We start from the raw sequence: 22,667 nt of genomic DNA on the forward strand, positions 1-22,667 counted from the left end.
CAGCCTCGTGCTATTCTTTATGTCAATATTTGGAACAGCTGCTAGGATTTAGAAACACGGGAGAAAAAAGTAATGAAAGATGACTACAAAATGAGAAAAATATAAAGAAGTTGTTGCTGAATACAGCAATTGCAAGGATAGGAGCTGCACTGGGAATGGAACCTGATAGTCAAACATATCAATTGCGGTGCTCATAGCAATAATAGGGTACAATAACTTCAGCGGGGAGCTTTAACATATGCACACACAAAAGTAATTGCAAATGATAAACAGTAGACTTGTTTTGCATATTGTGAGGTTGTCTTAGATTTATTTCACAAAGCTCCCCACAAACAAGCAATTGGCAATAAATTCCTCTAAACAATGGACACAGCTGCTTCGATTGACTATGTGTAAGCTTTGGACAAAGATAGAGCAATTGAGGCTATGATCTTCAAAAGCCAAGTAGATGCATGAGTTGCCTGTGAGAGGCATGATTGAGCAAAAGCCAAGCTTGCAGTGATAAAATCTGCATTAACTTAGTTGCTTGTTGATTGGTTCAGTAAATTGGTATTTGTTGGAGCAAACCCTTCAACCTACCAAGTAACTCTCTCTAAGATGATGGTTTTCGCTTTACCCGAAGCATGCTTCTGGACTTGCTTTGTGATTTGGGCAAACCAATGGCAGGATAAATTGAACTGTGACTGTTTGGTAAAGGCCACTTGGTTTGGCCATGCATTTAAGGCTTGCTGCCTCCAGTTCTTTTTGTGTGCCATCATGCAAGATAATTTTCTATCTACCATGTCTACTTGCAGGAGAGAACTGAAGTACTGGGTCTAGGTTGGCTCTATAGACCAGTGACAGACCGCAAAAAAAGTACAAATATATAATAATCCAGCACAAGCAGAATGCAGGATTTTCTTTGAAGTCTGAACAAGTTATTCAGAGGATGCATTTCACGTCCACGCTTTTGTATTCAAATACATGCAAATACACACGCGCGCAGCTACCCCAACAGATTATCCATTTTGGTGCAGTCTAAACTTTAAATTGAAGGAAGCCCTTATAGAAGTAATGATTCCATTAGGCTTATTTATAGGATAGATGACAGCATGAAAAGAACAAAAGTTTCTTGCTTGCTGAGTTTCAATCTTTTCCACATTCACATGCACGCGCGCGCGCACACACACACACACACACACACACACACACACACACAGAGAGAGAGATTAAAATTAAACCATATACTTCATTGAAACTGATTATAAAGTCACTTGATTACTCCTTGACAATGAACCAAATGGCACTATCATATTTGTATAATAAAAGTTCTTGACACATTGAACTTCTTGTGCTCGCCAAGAATCAATTCCAATATGCTTTCTCACCAAAAATCAAGTCAAACATGTTCAAATTTATTCAAGAAGGGACAAAAGAAAGTGAAAACATGTCTATCATCTGCAAATAAAACTCTAATTGGACATAACTTGATAAAAGGAAGCATAAACAGTATTTAATTATCATCAACTGATATGGCAGTAACCATAAGGTCAAGCATTCTTCTTAAAACATCCTTCATTCCCAAAACTATTCTAAATATGTTGCAGCAACATCTTCATTCAACTAAAATGTCAAACATTTTCTGGGTGACCCTTTCTTCCATCATAAAGATCACTCTACTGCTAGACAGACGATAATACTCCCAAAAAACAACATTTCAGAAGAACAAAATGAAGAGGGGAAGGAAATTGCCTACCTCTGCCTGGAATACTTAAGATAAGCCATGAAGGCAGCAGCTACCACCGTCCCAGTTGATGCCGCTGCCGCAACCGGCCATGGAAGCCTCCCAACTACTCCTTGGTAAGCTATCTCCTTGGACACCCCATTTCCACTGCATCCCATCTTTTCAATCAGGCTATTCCGTTCGGCTTCAGTTGCTTCCAACCTTGAATTGAGGTCGCCAACTGCCCTCTCCAAAGCCTTCATCTCCATCTCCTTCGACCTCAATCTCTCCACCTCAACATCCAATTTCTTCCCCACCGTTTCGTTCTCTTCCTTCAGTTTTATCTCATTCCCTTTAGATAGCTCCTCAACAATCCTCTTTTCATTCAATGATTTCTCCAATTGCAACCTCAACTCATCTAATTCTCGTTGCAGCTGGCCGACCTTCGCTTCCTTCTCCATGCACGCCTGGGCAGCCTGTTCTCGCTTTATCTCGCTTTCTTTCAGACGACTTTCGAGTGCCCTGATCTTCTCTTCCCGCACTTCGATTTGGCTCTCTATGAATATCAATTTCTCGTTAGCCTTATCAATTGCGTGCTTCTCCTCTTCTAACTTGAATTTAGACACAGATAAACTCTGCTCCAATTCCCTCGTGGTAACTTCCAACCTGCGACCCTGTTCTTCCACCCTGTCCTTCAGTGAATCCCGCTCATTTTCGAGACCTTTGATCGCCGAATCCTTAGAATCAGAAGTTTCCTGCACATCCTGAAATGAAACCCTCAGACCCCGAAGCTCCTCTGCGATCTCGTCCCTCTCGTTCATGGTGGATAAGAGATCGTGCTGCAGGCGCACGACCTGGATCTCGAGCTCGGCCGCTCTCGAAGCCACTGACTTCAGCATCCTCTGCTCCTGCTCGAGGTCGCTCACGGTGTAGTTAGCTTGGTCAAGCTGCTCCAGCACTTCCCCCAATCTCGAACTCGCCTCCGCTGCCCTCCGCGCAGATTCATCACTCGACTCGATCGCGGACATCATCTTCGACGCCTGCTCTTCCACCAGGCTTTGCAGATTGGCGCGTTCGGCCTCAAGAGCGGAAATCTTCCTCTTCAACTCCGCAATTTCTTGGTCCCTTTGGGCGAGGACTTGGTCAATAGGGAACAGTCCACCTTTCAAATTCATGACGTTTTCTTCTCCGATCCCTTCATTTCCGCCGTTGGTGACCTCTTCAGCGTTCATGGTTGCAGAGATATCGTACTAACCAAAAAGGGGGAAAGAACGCAAATTACAAGAAGGGAAAAAAACTTAACGGAAGAAGGGAACACCAAATTAGAACCCAAGAAAATCAAAACAAAGATGCACTTTGCACTAAGCATACTAAATCATCATTGAAAAAACAAAATGAAATAAAGAGAGAAAGAGAACACAATAAAGGAAAAGGGAAAAGAACGGACGACAAGGAAAGACAGAGAGAAGACGACCAAGAAGAAGACTAGAATCTCTCCCTCTCTCTCTCTCTCTCTCACTCTGATAAAGAATAAGGGAAGGAGAGTGTGGACTTACTTACTATTAGGAGAGTCTGCGTCGTCTTCTTCTTCTTCTTCGATTGCTCTCCTCTTTCCGCGTAGCAAAAACGCGCGGACGCTCCTTCGCCCGCGGCCGTCACGCTTCAAATCGGTCAGACGCCGAGAAATATATAGTGAAGGCCCTAATTCTCCTCTTCAATCTATTGGTTCGGAGTAGGATTTCTTTCCGTCGGTAGAATGGGACCCATCCATCGGAAAGATGGCGCCTGTGGGCATTGTAAAAAATATCGTCGATATTTTCAAAATATCTCGAAAAAATCACTGATGTTTTAGCCGCTTGTTTGAACGGTAAAAATATATTGATATTTTAAAATAGGGTTAATATTTGGTTCTATCGAAGACACGGAACTATTGAGCATAAACCACCTTCTTCTTTTTTTATATATATTTTTTGTTGATTGAAACTTATGAATGTGACCTACAAGAATTGTTTAGTAGAAAATAGAGTTTTGAAAATCACGCTATTGTGGCATGTAAGTAGGTTTTTTTAAGGGCTTCAAAAATCAATGTAAAAAAAAAAATAGTATTTTTAGATTGGAATAACACAATCCAATATTTGATTCATGGCAAACAAAACGTGTTGAATACAACCTACGATTTCCATATCAATGGTTTCAATAGCACCAAATATTAACCTTTTAAAATATCATGATATTATGATTACAAATGGATCGGGTTTGGTGGGATCTTCAATATGAATTGAACACTTTGTTTTTGGAGATGGATTAGTAAAAAATAACCAACAGGAAATTAAGATCAAAATTGGATGTACACATTGGGATCATTTTTGTATGAATCTTAGATGTTTTATATTGGATCCATGTCTGAGTTAGTGTCCCATCTAAATCATTTGCACTTTTACATGTAAAAAGTTTGATTTTCAATCTTCTTTGATCAAATCCAGTATCAACAGATATTCTTCATTCCAATTTCAATGTTACATCAGCAGATCTTACTTGAATTTATACATGGAAAAAACAAGTCAATCTCAGAGGAGGTACAGGGCTCAATTGGCTGCAAAAGGTACACAATAGAAAAACAAATAATAGAGAATCACAACAATAGCTAAAGTGAAATTCAAATGAGTAAAGCCCCAGATTTTCAAACCATTTATTGTGGTGTGTATATATATATTGCTATAGTGATGGATGAGCTTACGAGATCAATTCAAGAAAATGTGTTGTGGTGTATGTTGTTTGCTGATGATATTGTTTTGATTGATGAGTCTAGAGCTGAGGTTAATGCTAAGTTAGAATTATGACGACAAACATTGGAAGCAAAAGGTTTTAAGTTGAGTAAGAGTAAGATAGAATACATGGAATGTCGGTTTAGTAAGCAACGAAGTAGTGATGGGAGTGTAGTGAAGCTTGGTGAGCAAGAAATACCGGTGGATGATTGTTTCAAATATTTGGGATCTATCATTCAAAAGTATGAAGAAATTGATGGAGATGTAAATCATAGGATAAAAGTTGGGTGGATGAAATGAAAAAGTGCAACTGGAGTGTTGTGCGATCGTAGAATGTCATTGCGGTTGAAGGAAAAGTTTTATAGGACGACTATTAGGCCCGCTTTACTATATGGTACGAAATGTTGGGCTGCCAAGAGACATCATATTCAAAAAATGAGTGTAGCTGAGATGCGTATGCTGAGATGGTTGTGTGGAAATACAATAAAAGATAAGATTCGAAACGAGAAGATACGTAAGAAGGTAGGCGTTGCACCCATTGAAAATAAGATGAGAGAGAATCATTTACGGTGGTTTGGACATATTCGGCGAAGGCCTAATAATGCTCCAGTTAGAAGGATGGAGAAATGAAAAAATATATTAGTTAAAAGAGGTTGGGGTAGGCCTAGGAAGACATGGATGGAGGTGATAGGAAAGGATATAAATGCTTTGAACCTCACAGAGGACATGACATTGGATATAAATGATTGGAGGAAAATGATTCATGTGGAAGACCCATAATGATTTTCTTTTTTGGTTCATATCGCCGACCCCAATTTTTTGGGATGGAGGCGTAGTTGTTGTTGTTGTATATATATATATATATATATATATATATATATATATATATATATATATATATATATATACACACGCAAGATTTTATTGGGATTGGGTCTCATTGAGATTTTTATCTTGGTTCTGTCCAGTTTGGATTCGGCTGATCCATTGGAATTTAAGGACATAGTCACCCTTTTAAGAAAGATTATGCCTTTTTTGGCAAAGGACATGCCTAAAATTTAGGATTTAGGGCATGGGTGTTTTGGCAAAAGGATATGATGGGTATATGCTGAGTTGGATTTGGTTTTATTGGTAGAGCATTGAAATGATTATGTGTGCAATTAAGGGCATTTTGGTTATGAATAGATAATGTGTGAAATTTAGGATGCTTTTGGGGGTATTTTAAAAAGTCCTATTTTTTGTTGTAACAACCAAGTGGCCCCACCTCTTTCCTTTTCACACCACCTCAACCCCTTTCCATTCTTCATTTATTTTTCTCCCTCTCTTCTTTCTTATCTCTATCATGTATGTTTTCTCTCTTCCCCACCTCTTCTCTAGTCGTGCCATCTTCTCTTAGAAAGAGAGTGCAGCCCCAACCTTGTGAGGAGTTTGATAGGTGAAAGTGATTATCCTGACATTTTAGAGTTTTCGCCAACAAGGATGACTTTAGATTTGAATCTGAATCTTGAGGCATGGTAACAACTAAAAAAAAACTAACATTGGTAGTGTCATTGACAGGCTTTTCAATTGCAGCAAGGTTGTCGCAAGCTGACTTGAATTTTTGATATATACGTGAAGAAAAAGGGAAGTGGATAGAATCTGGGTAAGGTAAAATTCCCTTCATTGAGAATCCTAAGCAAAAGCATTGCACAGGTTGCACCATGTTGCTCTTAGTGATTAAGACCGATGACTATACCAACACACTTTCAAATATTATGCTGGTGATCCAACTCTTCACCAAGCAACATATTGTGGGTTCATACCTCTTTGGCAAGATCACAACATTGCTCGCAGTAATAAGAGGTTGAGGATAAGGATGACAGTGGATTGGGGCGAGAGACAAGGTCTCCACCCTTGCCCCATCTCAAAATCATGCCATCCATCCTTGCACCAGCTTTGATATTTAGCTCTCATCCCCACCTTTATCCTTGTTTCTTGTCCTCCATCCCCGTTCCAAATGGGGCAAGGCGGAGATCGGGGATGAGGCAGTGTGAGGAAAAGCCGAAGTCCATTCTCACCTCCATTTCTGCATAGGTTTTGATTTTAACCTCCATCCCCAATTCATGTCCTTCATTCCCGATCCAAACAGGGTGAGGTGGGACAAAGCCCCATTTCCCCAGTCCACTGCCATCCTTAGTTAAGGAGAAGGCATCTCCCATTGGAAGTCTTGTTTTTCGACTAAAGCCATAACTTGTGTTTTCTACCTTAGGTAGTTTGATTGATTGAGTTTTAATGAGACAAAGTTTGACACATTAAGTGTTGTTAGATAGAGATATGGAGAGGTCGAACAAGAGGGATAGATTTGTGCTATAGATCAATGTTATCAGTATTGGTGCATATTGGTTAATATCGGTCAACACATATTAATTTAGTTATGATTTAGGGTTGATTTCGATAAGTTTCAATAAATATAAAAATACCCAATAATACCTTTTAAATAGTTTTAACATGTCACATTATGATTGACACATACTAGTATTATATTATTTTTTAGTTGGTATATAACGAATCGATATCAACTGATACAGTTGAATCAACAACCCAAACGATTTAGGGTCGATACCGATACAACATTGATATAGATCAATATACGAGCAAACTAAAACAAAAAATGATTGTACTATACAGGTAATTTGATGTATTTTTTTCTAAAAACCCTACAATTATCAATATTTATCTTCATGTTTAAAATCATAAATATCTAAAATTTGAAAAGACCTTTTTACCTTTCGCACATACGAACTTCTCTTATATATGCAAACTTTTTTCAAAACATATAACAATTTTTTGCAACATAATCTATGTTTTTATATTTGTATCTCTCTAATCAATGTTGAAAACTTGTGTTTTTATATTCGCTGAGAAGATGATACATAGTCTTATAACTTTCATATTTTAAGTTAGAATCGAAAACCTCTACGGAGTTCTCGTTTATGAGTTTCAAAATTAGAATATAAACATGCTTTGCACTCTTTAGGGTTGCACATTTTTAGTTTCTTATATGCTATGTTTTGACTACTTACATTAAAATTCTAAGCACATTGATTTAATGGGTGATCTAGAATAAAAATCAATTGAAATATAGATTATTTCTCCTAAACATGCAAACAATGAACATAAGCAAAGGATGAAAAAGTATACATAAAATATAGACTGATTTGAGGAAGTATGCATAAAATATATACAGATTTTCTCATTTTTTTTAAGTTTAATAGAAAGTTCTCGTATAATTTTATGCTAACTTCATGAAGCTTGTAAAAAAAATTGTACAAGCCTTATTTTAATTAGGCGTATGCTGTCGTGCACGTACTATCTATTTGCAATACTATTACATGTATGCATAGGGAAAACAAGACATTCCAATACTGGCTATTTGCAATATTGGATATGAAGAGGATATCATAAACTGTGTGAAGTTTTTAGAAAAAATATATCATTTTTACCGTATAATACAATCATTTTTTAAACAAAAATCTTAATTTATTTTTCTCTAGCACCATGAAGAAAAACACACAAAAATAAGAAGACAACGTGGTCAGGGTCTCAACCAACTATCATTGCACGTCTCCTTATGGTGGGATGTTGCAGGTTCAAACCCCAGTGGTAAGTTGAATAATAACTGATGGGGGCATGAACCTCAGCCTGCCTTTCAGAAAAAAAAGATTAACGTGGTCCGGCTAAGTATGAGCCTAAATCCGTGATAAAAAAGGGCACACACCACTCGATAATTTCATTCCATCACCAGAACAACTTCAATACGGAAGGAAGGCGTGCCAAAAATAAATTCCAAAAATACAGAAGGCGCCAAAATATCATTAGATCTTGAAGAAAAGGAAAGCTTAATCTTTACTGTTTTTGTGTTTCTAATCTTTCCTCATTTTCTGTGCATGATGTTGATCTTATTAAATCTGCTTATCCTTATCGTCTGAGTTACTTTATTTCTAGGGATGGCAGTGGACCGGGGGAAAGCTGGGCCCCGCCCCGCCTCGCCTCGCCCCGTTTGGACCGGGGATGAAGGGTATGAAACGGGGATGGAGACGGGGATGGACGTGCACTTTTCCCCGCCCCACCACGATCCCTGCCTCATCCCCGCCCCAACCACTTTTCCCCGCAATATCCCTGCCTCATCCCCGTTTGAACCGGGGATGGAGGACATGAAACGGGGATGAAGGCGGGGGTGGAGGATAAAATCCATCCCCGCCGCGGAGGCGGGGCGGGGGTGGAGGATAAAATTTTGAGGCCGGGCGGGGGTGGAGACCTTGTCCCCCACCCCGCCCCGCCCCACTGCCATCCCTATTTATTTCCATCTCTATAAATGTTGAGATGGATGATCATTAGTTACGAACTGCATGCTAAGCGCCACTGCATTAAAGATGATGTCTTTTCAAAATGCATCTATCTCCCTCCTTAATTCTCTTAAGCATCAACCGCTTTGCACAATTTTTGGCCAATAAATGTTTGATTCCTTGATAAACATTACTAATGGTATCATGCAATCGGTAGATATAGATTTAACTTTCAAACTCACAGTTTTGCATATAGAACAGGTCCTGATTCAGATTCAAACAAAAAAATCAATTTGGAGCTCAGACCACGCACGGCCCTGCCCCGATCCGGTCTGCATGCGCGCTTCCGGTTCCCATCACCTTCACACCTCTCTCTGACGTAGGGATGGCAGTGGGGCGGGGCGGCGGACAAGGTCTCCACCCCCACCCCGTCTCAAGATTTTATCCTCCACCCCCGATGGGGATGGATTTTATCCTCCACCCCCGCCTTCATCCCCATTTCGTTTCATGTCCTCCACCCCCGCCTTCATCCCCGTTTCATGTCCTTCATCCCCCGTTCAAACGGGGATGAGGCGGGGATATTGCGGGAAAAAGTGGTCGGGGCGGGGATCGGGGCAGGGTGGGGAAAAGTACAGGTCCATCCCCGTTTCATACCCTTCATCCCCGGTCCAAACGAGGCGGGGCCTAGCTTTCCCCCGGTCCACTGCCGTCCCTACTCTGACGTCACCTCGTGTTGGGACGTTGTAGTTTCAAATCCCAATAGTATGGTTGTATAACTGAGAGGGGTCTGCTTAACGCCTATCAAAAAAAAGTTCATACTGTTTATAAGAAAAGATATTTTAAAATAATGAGAGAACAACACTGCTTACACCTTTAAAAACCTATTTTTCTTATTTAGTTTTAAACAACAACTCTAAAACCCTAGAGTGGTTTTGTTGTGCAACATGAAATGTCACCATCCATCATTATGATAGATGAACACTTTAGAAAAGCAATAAGGAGAGCAACGGTAGCACAACCACCACCCCCATTCTTGATTTAGATTTTTTTCAGGAAGAGGAAGAGGAAGAGGAAGAGGAAGAGGAAGAGGAAGAGGAAGGGGAAGATCAAAGATCCAACAGAGTTGAAGAAAAAGAAGGAAGATGATAGCTCAACCTATAATGATCAGCAAAAAGTGCTGCAATACCACCAGGTGGCGTATGGACAGGCGGTGGCTCTTCCCTCTCCTGTCCATATCTCTGGTCTGCCTCCTGATGCTCCTCACCGTTCTCTCCAGCAACGGCGCTTCCGCCGCGTTCAATCGTTACATGGCGGGCTCGTTGTCGTCTTCCTGCCGCATCCGCGCTGGCTCCGTCCTCAAGGGCCCCGGATTTCCCCCCGTCTTCGCTTACTGGATCTCCGGCAGCCGCGGCGACAAGGACAAGGTCTTCCGCCTCCTCAAGGCCGTCTATCATCCCCGCAACCGCTACCTCCTCCATCTCGACGCCGCCGCCCCCAGCAGCGAGCGCGAAGAATTGGCCATCGCCGTCAGCTCCGTTAGGGTTTTTCGCGCCTTCGGGAATGTGGATGTGTCCGGGAAGGCCGACGCCTCCAATTACATGGGGTCGTCGACGCTCTCCGCCGTGCTTCACGGCGCCGCGGTGCTGCTCAGGATCGATGGGGGTTGGGATTGGTTCGTCACGCTCAGCGCCTCGGATTATCCCATCGTGACGCAGGACGGTTAGTGGCTTCTGCGACTTCTTCTTCTTATTCTCATCTTTTGGCATAGTTCTCTTGGTTCATGTATTGTTGGAGTCGAGTTGGCGAATCTTGATCTTTTGGGTCTCTTTTCTTGATTAAAACCGGCGTGAAATTCGGCCGAACTGGCATTCGTTGCGAAATGTTATTGTGAACGTGGATCTCTCTTTTTGGGTGGAATTTCCCCCTTCTGCTGCTTAAAAAGGGAATTTGCAGTGGTATGAGATTGCATCAAAGTATTATGTGTGTTGCTGGGTGCATTTGAACATAGAAGATTACTTGCATTTCCCATTTGTTTATGGAGAAAAGTACATGGTATCCGGAAAAGTGCACTGTATCGTTGGTTCATGAATGAGAAAATATGTATGGTAATGCCATTTGGGGACATATGATGTCTAAATTATTGATTAGGATGTGCAAATTCTTATGTGTTGGAGGAATATGGTGATTAAATTCATGATTGGACTGTAGAATTTCTCATGTATGACCCGCCTATGCACATTTAAAATTAAATGGCGGGTTATAAATTCTCTATAAGGGATTAACCCATGAACAGGCCTTCCCTGTCCCTTTAGTTTTCTGATTTACGAAATCCAGATGGATTGAATCATGCAAACATGTTAGTGATTTGCTTCACGTGTTAATATATAGCTAATTATCCTCTTAGTTTTTGTTTCTGTTACTTATGCATATACTTTTAAATCCATGTAATGTGAGCATAGGAGTAAAAGATCAGAGTATATCACTCTCTAGTTCTTTTTAGCATGAACTGATTTGATCAAATGAATAGATTATCAACCAATTCATGCGCATTTTGATCCACAGAATGGGCCTTGTCTAGGAAGGAATTGGATTGCATAACATATTAACATATATAGTTTTTCTTGCTCATTTATTAGATAAAAAACAAAAGGGGATAGCGTGCATGGGATTGTTGGCTTAGTTTATCTTGTTTTCAAGAATGGATGCCTTGGTAGGAATTTCGTTAGCACAATTGAGATGCTTGATCACATTGGCAGCATTTGGAAAATATACCAATATTATGACATTTTCAAAAGTCAATACATTCCCAGAAAAAAAAATGTTTGCAGAATGCCTATTGTGTTTTTGTCATGATATTAACATGATTAAAATACTTAAGTTTTTAAATAGTTTTCTTCAGTTCTTTATATGTTTTTTATATTTTTAATTTTAAAGATGCCTATATTTTCCATGATTTTCCAGAAAATATGAAATTTTTAAATTTATCGCAAAGTTTTCCTTGTTGAAATTTTCCTGAGGTCTGTGACATTGCTTTATCATTGGCCATGTCTGAATTTACTGTTTTGCTTGGGTTTCTGATGTACTTATTCTTTTTCTAAGATGGGCTTCCTGTGATTGACATTACCTCTGGTGATGAGGTGCTCTTGGTTTCTTTTCTTGATGCTTCTTATGTTTTTCCTTTGTCATTACGCTTATAAGTTTATATGAGTTGTGACTCCTTGTTAATTGAATTCTTTTCCCCTCTGCATAGTGAACCAACTTCAGCCTCACTGGTTTTTAGTGCTCCAAAGGACAAAAGAGAGATGGGACTCCACACTTTTATTTATCTATCAGCAGCTTGGAAGCTAGATTGTAGACTAATCAAGGGTGATGTTTTCGAGATAAGGCCACAAGGGTTTTCTATTGCTTGTTTAAGCCTGCATTATGGTGCAATGACTTGGGAGTGCATTGGATTGTTACGCAACATAAAAAGGTATATGCACAATGAATAAAAGAAACTGCCCTTGTAACAAAACAAAAATATAACACAACACTGACATACTATTGGAGATTTAGAAAACAGCAATTATCTCTATTAGCATTTTGCTCTTTACAATTGCCTGAGGAGTGAGGATCAGATCCCAATAATTTTTGGTGTTTTTAGAATGATACTTGGAATAGAGAGTGATCAAACATCAGTCTGACTAGTTTATAGAGAGTTTCTAACTTGATTGAAAATGAGATTGCTACAGGCAACATTAGTAATTACCCACTCGTACCTTATCATCTGATTGATTGTAAGGCATAGATTAAAGATTATAATGTGTTTTGGATAGCTGCTGCCCTTTGGCTTACAACTAAGAAAATACTTGGTTGGAATGAGTGTTTTATGACAAGGTGCAAATCATACAGCTGGACTGGATAGAGTTGCACTATTCTGACCAGAGTTACCAGTCGAGGAAGTGGGAGCGGGAAGCGAGGCACTTTCAAAAATTTAGGAAGCGGGGAAGCGTGGGACCACTTAGAAGAAAATCCCGAACCGTCTCGGAAGCGACCTAGGAAGCGAACCGGAAGCGAGGGGGAAGCGGAAAAAAAATGAAAAAAATGGGGAAGCGTGGGGGAAGCGCACTTCCCATAAATGGAAAGCGTGTTTCCCATAAAAGGGAAGCATGTTTCCCATAAAAGGGAAGCACGCTTCCCAAAAAAAAGGGACGCTTCCCCTCACGCTTCGGGGAAGCACGCTTCCCCTTTTGCCTAGGCGCTTTCGGTAACTCTGATTCTGACCAAGGGTTCTGGGGCTTGAATCCCATCTGGGGCTAAACATGAACCTGACTATGAAACTAGAAAGGGAGTTCCTTATCTAGGTGGTTGTCCCATAAAATTTTCATTTGCATATCAGCTTGACCATCAACGGAGAAAAGAATAAGGCCCTTTATCTAGGTGAATCTCTACTCAATTTCATTTTCACTGTTGTGATTCAATGATGGATAAATTCATTAGAATGCTCAAAGAACTATAATGGATTAAGTTAAGGGCCCACACACCTCACAAGAGGCACAAACACAAAGCCACTATGGGCACAAGCACAAGAGCCACTAAGGACCAAAGAGAGAGCACACACAAACACTCTTAAAGAGTAAATATTTTATTGATAACCAAATGCACAAAGAATGCATACACTTACAAGGGACTTAGTCCCATTTAAATACACAAGGGAGAGAGCAACTAGCCGTTAGGTAGCTCTAGTGGCTAGTTGACTAGCCTATTTTGATTTACAAAAATGCCCTTTGAACGGCATTAAAGATACAAAAAAAGAAAAGACAAGAAATAAATAAAAAATACATATTTCGTAAAATACACTCTACTATATATATATATATATATATATATATATATATATATACACACACACACATCTTAACACTCCCCTCAAACTCACGGTGTCACAACCGAGAGTTTGCTAAGAAGAAAGTAAAATCTAAGAGAAGGAAAAACTTTGGTGAAAAAGTTCGTCAATTGATACTCTGATGTCATATATGACAATGAAATGATATTTTTCTAAAACTCTTTACGAACCTAGTGGCAATCCATGTCTATATGCTTGGTTCTTTCGTGAAACACATGATTGTCTGCGATATAAATTGCACTTTTGTTATCACAACATAATCTTCAAGCAATTACTTCTAATGAAAAGGAGGATGATAAAAATAATCTATGATTAATAGTATTCTTAATATATTTAATATTCCTCGTTACAATACTTATATGTACTATAGTGGGAGAATGTTGAAATTGACTAACAGAATGAATGACATGCGTAATATCAAATCCAGTAATAGAGAGATAAGTTAGTGCTCCGATCAACTGTCAATGTGGAGTTGGATCATCCAAAGGTTCTATGCTGTTTTTCTTTATTATTGCATTTATAACCTCTGGAGTATTAACTCTTTTTTCATTAATAATTCTAGATCATACTATTATCTCAGATGCATACTTAGTCTGTAACAAAAGATAACCACGAGGTGAGTATGCTACTTATATACAAAAAAAATAACAAAGAAAGCCAAGATCTATCATTTTAAAATTAGCCTTAATGATATCTTTGATATGACTAACTCACTGCATGTCACCACTTGTGATGATCATATCATCAACATAAAGCAGGAGAATCACCATACCTGCATCAGACGACTTAACAAACAATGTCATATTAGTTTAACCTGATTTAAATTGCAATTAAACTATTACACTACTGAAACGATCATATCAGGTCTTAGGAGCTTGCTTCAAGCCATACAAGGCTTTACGCAAGCGTATGACCTTTCCATGTGCCAACTCAAATCCTAGAGGGGGTTCTATATAAACTTCTTTATTAAGATTCTCATTAAGAAAGACATTTTTTACATCTATTTGATAAATAGGTCACTTCCTAATCGAGGTCATGCCTATAAATGTTATAAGAGTGATCATCCTAGTTATTGGGGCAAAGGTTTCTTGATAGTCTATTTCATATCTTGACCATATCCTTTAGCTAATATTTTTTCTTCGTATCTTTCCAGTGATTCATCAGACTTGGTCTTGACTTTATAAACCTATCTACATCTTATGGGTTTTTTTTTTTCTAAGGGTAATGATTAAATTTCTCAAGTTTTAGCCTTTCTAAGGATTCTAATTTGTTATTTATAGCCTCAATCCATTCTTGGTGGTTCTTAGCTTCATTAAATGAAGATGATTCAACATATGACTGAGTGAATGACCATGGGACACGATCTATATTTAGGTTCAAATGATTCATAGGACACAAATCTACTTGGTACTTTGGATATCCTTATTGATCTTCTAATGCTAGGTTGATCTAAGTTTTGGTTTTGAGAATATTTCTCTAAGGCACATAGAGGATGATCATCAACACGATGCCATTATGGGATTCATCCATATTTTCATGTACGTCAATATCTTGAGTATCATCATTATAATTCTTATTCCCATCATTATCATGAATGCCATTATTTGTCATTCTCATGTGCATCATTATCATGATCATCATCATCAATATTGGCATCGTGCTTATTGACTAGATCAAAAAGAAAAGAATACTCATAATTTTCCTTAAACTCAACTTTATCATATCCATTTTCATTTTCAAGCAAAGTAATGTTTCTTGAGACATAAAGTTTATCTTTTTTGATATCATAACATATATATCCTTTTTGGTTTTCGGCATATCCCAAACACATACAAGTAATAACTTTTGCAGAAAGTTTATCATTTTTTGTTGGTAAAGACAAAACATTTGCAACAAAAAACTCTTAACCTTTTGTAATTGGGAGAAATTTTGTACAATTTTTCAATAGGTGAAATAATTTTAAGAGTAGATCAAGGCATTCTATTGATTAAATAAACCACCATAACAACGACTTCAGCTAAAAAAGTTTTAGGGACATTATTTGAAATAAGCAATGTCCTTGTTGTTTCAATAATATGCTGATGTTTTCCTTCAGCTAGGCCATTTTGTTATGTAGTTTTAGGACAAGATCTTTGATGTATGATTCCATGATGGTCAAGGTAGTTTTTAAAATCATTAGATAAAAAATCTCCCTCTTAGTCAGATAAAAAAATTTTGATATTTGCTTTGAATTATTTTTAACAAGTTTGTGAAATTTTTGAAAATAAGTAAGTACTTCGGATTTGAGTCAAAGTAAATATATCCAAGTGTACCTACTATAGTTATCAACAAATATAACATAATATGAAACTCCTCATTTAGACATTACCGGTGTCGGTCCCGTCTGAATGTATTAATTCAAAAGGTTCTTTAAAAACAAAAATTCTAGGTCCAAAAGGTAATAATTTCATTTTTTCAAGAATACAATCTTTATAGACCAAATCCTTTTCATTATAATTTTCAAGAAACAAAAACAAAAATAATTTAGTCTTACTTGGATGTCCTAATCTCTTATATCTTTCTTTTCGACAGTTAAAAGATGTTTGATTTGGTAAGTATAAGTTGTCTATGAAGTAGAGATCCCCTCTTCTATGGCCTCACCTAATTGGCCTCTCGGACTAGAGATCCTGCACCAAGCCACCACTAGGTGAAAAGGTGATCCTACATCCATGGTCGGTCATTTGAGAAATCAATAAAAGATTTAAATTCAAGTTTGACACTACTCTAACATTTATAACATAAAAGTTTTGAGTATTTTTAGAAAAATCATTCATAAGTACCAAGCTTTTGATTTTTAAGAAAGTTTCATCGGCGGTGGACACATAAGAATCATTAGGATTATCATAACATTTAGATAGTATGGACTCATTAGGAGTCATATGGAATGACAAGTTGAAATCAAGAATCCAAGAAAACGGGATCAATGCATGTGGACACTGTGCCACTGGAGAGTGAAGATGATTGGTTCTTGAAAAGTAGTTATAGGGCCTCCATTAGTTGGGAAAGAGACATTGATGCAATGCTTTTGGAGCCTTTATCAACACCACTTTTCTCAAATGAAGGTCCCACAAATGCCACTCTTTTTTTCTCTTTTCTCCTCTTCGGGCAAAAATGTTTGATGCGACTCGGTTCGTTGCAATAGTGACACTATCTTCTTTAGATACTTGTCAGAAGTAAAAACTTATATTAATGGTTATAGGTCAAATGGTTGGAGCTTTGGTATCTTTAGATACTTGTTAGAAGTAAAAACTTATGCTTCCTAATAAGGCTTGAATTCAGCTGCACCATACTCGGGGACTTTCTTGGATGGATTTATTGTATGTCTGTTTTAGATTCCAACTCCTCATGCGTCATCCCTTTTTATTCGTATTTTTTGACAATTGTATGGTTTGTACCCTTCTCTTTTTTTGGGAAAGATGCTGTGACCCTGCTGTGTCTTGAATAGTTTGGATTAACCTTATTTTCAGGGCTTGATTGATATAATTCAATTTGGTAAAGGGTATTGTGCTACATAAATTTTTTGTAATATTTTCTCAAAAAAATATTATTTAGAATATGCGTTGCATTTGCATAGCAAGGTGGTTGGAAAACATGAAGCTTATCTTCAGAGATCCAGTAATAAGTGGAGTTGCATAAGTTACTCTTATGCAGCAGCTTGGAGGTTTATGTTGTTCCAAGTGTTGGGTTATATTTCATAGAATAAATAGGAAAATGATTTTTTTCTTGTATACTCCTGAAGCTTCAAATATTTACTTTCATCGTGGGCCCTCAATGATGTTCTCTGAATTTTGTGGCGAGCAGTGTTGTGAAAAGCATTGAGGCGTAGCGAGGCGCTCCACCAAAATCTGAGGCGAGGCGCAAAGCGTACACCTATTTTTTTTTTATTTTAAAAAACTGTAAAAATTACCTAAAATTATAAATAAATAAGAAATGCTTTAGTAAACCTTGGGAAGAAGAATCTCACATACCTTAGGAACCCTTGCAGTGTGTTACACACGTGCCCCCGGACGACCTTCAACATCCAACAGAAGTTGAAGGCCGTCCCTAACACCACCCACGTGATGCGGTCCTTCATGAACAAGCCCGACCACCTGAACTGGGGGCTGAGGACGTTATGGTCGATACTGTTCTACAGGTTAACGTCGACATTGATGCCACACTTTGTCAGATACTGCCGCAAGTCAGCATTGATCTCGTTTGGGGAGTTGGCGACCTTGACGTGGAACTCCCAGACTAACTTCTGGCCGGTGTGGGGTGGGTGGGGAGGTTGCCGTTCTCGTCAGAGAATGTGAGGCCCAGTCGCAAGAGGCAGAGTCAGCCGGTGTTGATGTTTTTGGCGAAGTGAGCGTAGTTGATGCCCGGTGTGTTTTCGCCACAGGGCAGCAGTAATAGGTCGCGGCTAGCTTTGGCGAGGATGGGCCACATGGTGGCGTAGGGAAAGTTGTTACTATGTGGTTTCGGATGTACTCCAACTCTCGAAGGAGGTTGACAACCCAAACGTGCACGTCGTATTTTCCACCAGCTTACCGGTAACACATACCGGTACGAAATAAACTCCATAACATCATCAATAGCTTTCACAAACGGCACCGTTGAGAATCCACTGGAAAGACAGTGAAGGCTTTCACTAAAAACAGCAGTACAGGTGCCCCCTTGTCGGACGACCAAGAGAGAAAAGCAGAGGGGGGAACCCCTTGCCCACTAGAGGCGACGACAGGGGGCACTGCCCCCCTGTCGGTCGATCCCAAAAGAAAGGCAGGGGTCTTGCCGACGATAGGGGGCTCCGCCCCCCTGTCGGTCGATCAAGAGAGAAAAGCAGAGGAGGGGGTAACCCCCTGCCGATGAGAGGCGACGACAGGGGGCTCTGCCTCTTGTCGGTCAACCCCTCACTGAGAAGAAGTAAAAAAGAGGGTTTACCTGGTGTCGGAGACTTCGACGTCACCGGAAAACACAGAGAAAAGGCGGCGTCGGGGATGTCGGCCGAGGTCGCCAGAACGGACGGCGGTGGCGGTGAGTCGCTGGCGCCCTCGCAACAGAGAAAAGAAGACGATGGTGGCTGGCGGGTCACCGACGCCTTCTCAGCAGAGGAAAGAAGAAGGTGGAAGAGGCGATGACCGGCGGCGGGTGGTGGCCGGCGGTGGCGGGAGACGAGAGGGGACAAAGTGGAGAGAGAAGGTTCGAGAGAGGGGACGGAGTAGAGAGAAGGTTCGAGAGAGGTGCCTGTGTCTTTTTTAAAGACGCAGGTTCTCTCGAACCTTCGAGCATACGGGTCCGGGTCGGACTCAGGTCCGGGCCCATCCGATTTTCAATTGCGTGCCTCACTTCAAGGTGTACGCCTCAAGGCGTATGCCTCAAGGCGCATGAGGCGTACGCCTTGAGGGTTTTACACTTTTTAAGTGCGCCTCAAGGCGAAAAGGCCCTCGCCTCGAGGCGAGGCGCGCTTTTTGCGCCTTGAGGCGCGTTTTTAATAACACTGGTGGCGGGTATTACATATTTTTGGGTAATAAGCCTGGTGGATTGAGTGTTTCAGGCACAGTTGATGGCCACTTTTCCTATATTTGTTCCCAACCTCATCTGAGGTTCAATCCATTGGCTTATCCCATTACTTGAGGCCCTAATTTTGCAACTATAGTATATTTTCAGGCAACTACAATTTACTAGCATATGCATATTTTTTAGAAACAACTTTGAAATATAAATGCAGTTGAGTCATGGTCTAAAATGGTGCCTTGTAGAGGCTAGGTAGAGTGAACAGCCTCACAGTGTTTGTAGAAGTGTGCTTCTCATCTGAGGTTTAATCTTTGAAGTTTTTCTCAATGCTCTGAACACATACACCACCACTCTGGAAAATTTCTGCTTTTCGTGTCATTCTGTGTAGTGTTCAGTTCCTCGTCTTTTGTTTTTTATAATGTAGTATAGTCATCCCTCTTCCATGTACATTTTTTGCTTTATTACTAAAGCTGGGAAATATGATGCAGGCTTGGGGCTTCCCCAAATCAAAACATTAAGGAAATGTGGGAGAGAAAACTTAAACCTTTGAAGTGCATTTAAACAAATATGGTATATTAAACCTTAGAAAACTGACATATGAAATATGACTTGACGTTTGTGTCTGTCTGTTACCCTTAGTTGTTTGCCTCTTATTATTGGTTTTGATCATTCTTTTACTCCCAATCTTAGCAGTAAAAAGATGAGTTGATTACTGTTTTGGTTTGCAGACTTGCTTCATGCCTTCTCTTCTATAAGAAGAGACCTCAACTTTATCGACCACACCAGTGACCTTGGATGGAAAGAGTATGTGAAAAATGTTGCTGGAACTTCTGTCTTTCTTTGCAGTTACACTTTGAGTTCATGTTATTTATAATTATTCCCTGCAGGTACCAGAGGGCAAACCCAATTATAGTGGACCCAGGTCTTTATTTATTACGTAAGCCCCCAATATTTTATGCAACACAAAAGCGGCCAAAGCCAGATGCTTTCAAGTTCTTCACAGGTGAATCTGGGTTGGTACCCATCTTCCTCTTTCTACCTCTGTTATTTTGGAGATATACTGAGCAGACTCTCTCTCTAACAGGATCTCGTTGGACCATTCTTAGCCGATCATTCATTGAATTTTGTGTGTTGGGATGGGATAACCTTCCTCGCCTTCTGCTACTGTATTTCACCAATGTCGTGATATCTCAAGAGGGTTATTTCCATAGTGTCATCTGCAACTCTCCACACTTCCAAAATACAACTGTGAACAATGACCTTCGTTACTTGGTCTGGGACACTCCTCCACAGCCGGAGCCACGAAACCTCAACCTCACAGATTATGAAGAAATAGTGGAAAGTGGTGCAGCTTTTGCCAGATGTTTTGCTGAAGATGACCCTGTGCTGAAATTGGTGGATGACAAGATTCTCAAGCGTCGGTGGCATGGAGTCGTTCCTGGTGGATGGTGCCTTGGTAAAATAAATGGGTGGACAGATCCATGTTCAAAGTGGGGGAGCATCAATGTCCTCAAGCCAGGGCCTCAGGCAAAGAGATTGGGGGACTTGATATCAGGGATGATCACTAACGAGACGTGGCAATCAAGCCAGTGCAAGTGACTTGCATTTCTTTGAGGTTTTAGAGCTGGTTGCACAGTTTAGACATTAAGAGAAACCGACCAACTTCATCAAACCAACAAGGTTGTTGTAGGATCTGCCTGAATGGATAAGAGGATACATCAATCTTGTGTATCAAGGCACTTCTTGCATTACTCATTGGGTCTTTATAATCTTTTACTGGTTGGTGTATGAGGAAGGTCGTGGTAGAGATGATCATGGTGAATTCTTTTGGATTGAGACTAGTGGCTTGATTTTCCCCCCACCTTTTTTTTTCACCTTCTTTGGCTCTGGAGAGGCCCCAAGTCGATCCAATAAACTGTTCTGTTTGCCTCTGGGATAAACGCCATCTTATCGCAAATTTTGACATTTTCCCCCCTCTTTGATGTATAGAACAGTTATTGGAGAAAGCAATACATGAGACGCTAACACTCGTCCTTTTGAAATGTACGAGTATTGTTTCTGATGTGCTTGTTTCCTTGTACATGTTACTGGCAGGTATCAAACCTCAAACAAGTTTCATTGTTCAATTTTTCATATGGCGGGTGTAAAACATGTGACAGGATTTTCATAAGAAAACTGCTGTAGACTGTTGAAAAATGGCTCTGTTGGCACAAGTTTCTATATTCAATTTGGATGATACACACCTAAGTTTTTGTGGATCTGATTGTATAGATGTTCTTCAAGATGCTTCTAGTGGAGAAGATGGATTACATCAAGAGATATTCATGTGTAGGGCCACTAAAATATGAGAACTAAAGTGTTAAACACGATTTTCATGGATTTCTGTGTGTTTTTTCCAATCTGACCATGCTGATATTATCTACATGCTTAGTTTTAAAGGGACCAGCTCTTGAATTTTCTGATTGGGATGCATAAGCAGGATTTTTTAAGGCTTGAAGCATAAGCAGAAATTTTTAAGGTTTGAAAATTGATGGCTCAGAATTTTCATAAATATTCAAGCATCTGTTTTTTTTTTTTGTTGAAAAAACATGATCCAACAGTTGATTCCTAACAAATGGACCATGCTGAATGCATCTGCAAAGTTGGATTTGCTAAGAAAAAAAAAGCATTCTCTAGTTCTCATATTTCCAGCTCTCCTATTCTAGTGGCCCTTCATGTGTATACAATCTTTTCCCATGCTTGTTCCCCATACAGCCGCCAGCCGGCGGAGGGGTGAAAATGTTTTTACATGACCAAAAAATGACGGGAAAAAGGGTGAGGTGAGTTAAAAGCTGCTAGATCATCCCATTCCCATCTATTGCTGTTGGGTTCTTTGAAGGTGGGAAAACCCACCAGCTCATGCCTTTCCCACTTCATGGAAGATTCTCTGGTTATAAGGAGCGCTACTTCCTCATTTCCTTCAGAAACATGTGCATTGAAAAAGTGGAAGAACGCTTCTTATAGCCAATTACCCACCGTTCAAATTTTTCATGGCACATCTACTAGGTGATTTGACAAACTTGGTTCGCGAAGGAACCGGACTTTGGAAGGGCCAACCCTTTTTTATGCGCCGCTTTACCCAGGAAGGAAAATGAGCTTTGCTCCTCCGGGCGCTAGGCGCTCCCGTGGTTCGGGAGAAGGAAGAAGGACTAATCTTTGAATTTTCAAAGTAATGAAGCTGCCTGTAGTCCAGCTGATTTTATGTACATTTTTCTCTAATAAGCTCCCAAATCTCTCTATATTTAGGTTTAATTTTTTGCAACTCTCTGAAGCAAAGTGACTTCCCTCATGGAAGGGAGCGCATTGTATGCGTACATATTTCATTTTTGAACATAGTTGATTGCACAGTGAAGTGAGAGCTTTCTTTCTTTGAATTTTGAGCTTTCTTTGCCTGTTTTCCTATTCACAAGTGTGTGAAGCCT

The 22,667-nt window shown here is 39.8% G+C and overlaps 2 protein-coding genes across 2 annotated transcripts; one reads left to right on the forward strand and one right to left on the reverse strand.

Moving 5' to 3' along the window:
• Positions 1-1,466: 1,466 nt before the first annotated feature.
• On the reverse strand, positions 1,467-3,355 carry PMD2 (Tropomyosin-like protein). Its single transcript, XM_089989064.1, has 2 exons — positions 3,263-3,355; positions 1,467-2,952 (listed from the first exon to the last, which is right to left on the reverse strand). The coding sequence occupies exon 2, from the start codon at positions 2,932-2,934 to the stop codon at positions 1,732-1,734; it is 1,203 nt and encodes a 400-aa protein (XP_089845190.1). The 5' UTR covers positions 2,935-2,952; positions 3,263-3,355; the 3' UTR covers positions 1,467-1,731.
• Positions 3,356-9,905: 6,550 nt separating this feature from the next.
• Positions 9,906-21,426, forward strand: LOC149815786 (beta-glucuronosyltransferase GlcAT14A-like). The gene is made up of 4 exons (XM_089988398.1): positions 9,906-10,511; positions 19,935-20,010; positions 20,094-20,209; positions 20,291-21,426. Exons 1-4 carry the CDS (start codon positions 9,935-9,937, stop codon positions 20,803-20,805), a joined length of 1,284 nt encoding a protein of 427 aa, XP_089844524.1. The 5' UTR covers positions 9,906-9,934; the 3' UTR covers positions 20,806-21,426.
• The last annotated feature ends 1,241 nt before the right edge of the window (positions 21,427-22,667 follow it).

The sequence above is a fragment of the Nuphar pumila genome, chromosome 15, assembly GCF_984573655.1.
Source record: "Nuphar pumila chromosome 15, dmNupPumi1.hap1.1, whole genome shotgun sequence".
Lineage (NCBI taxonomy): Eukaryota > Viridiplantae > Streptophyta > Magnoliopsida > Nymphaeales > Nymphaeaceae > Nuphar > Nuphar pumila.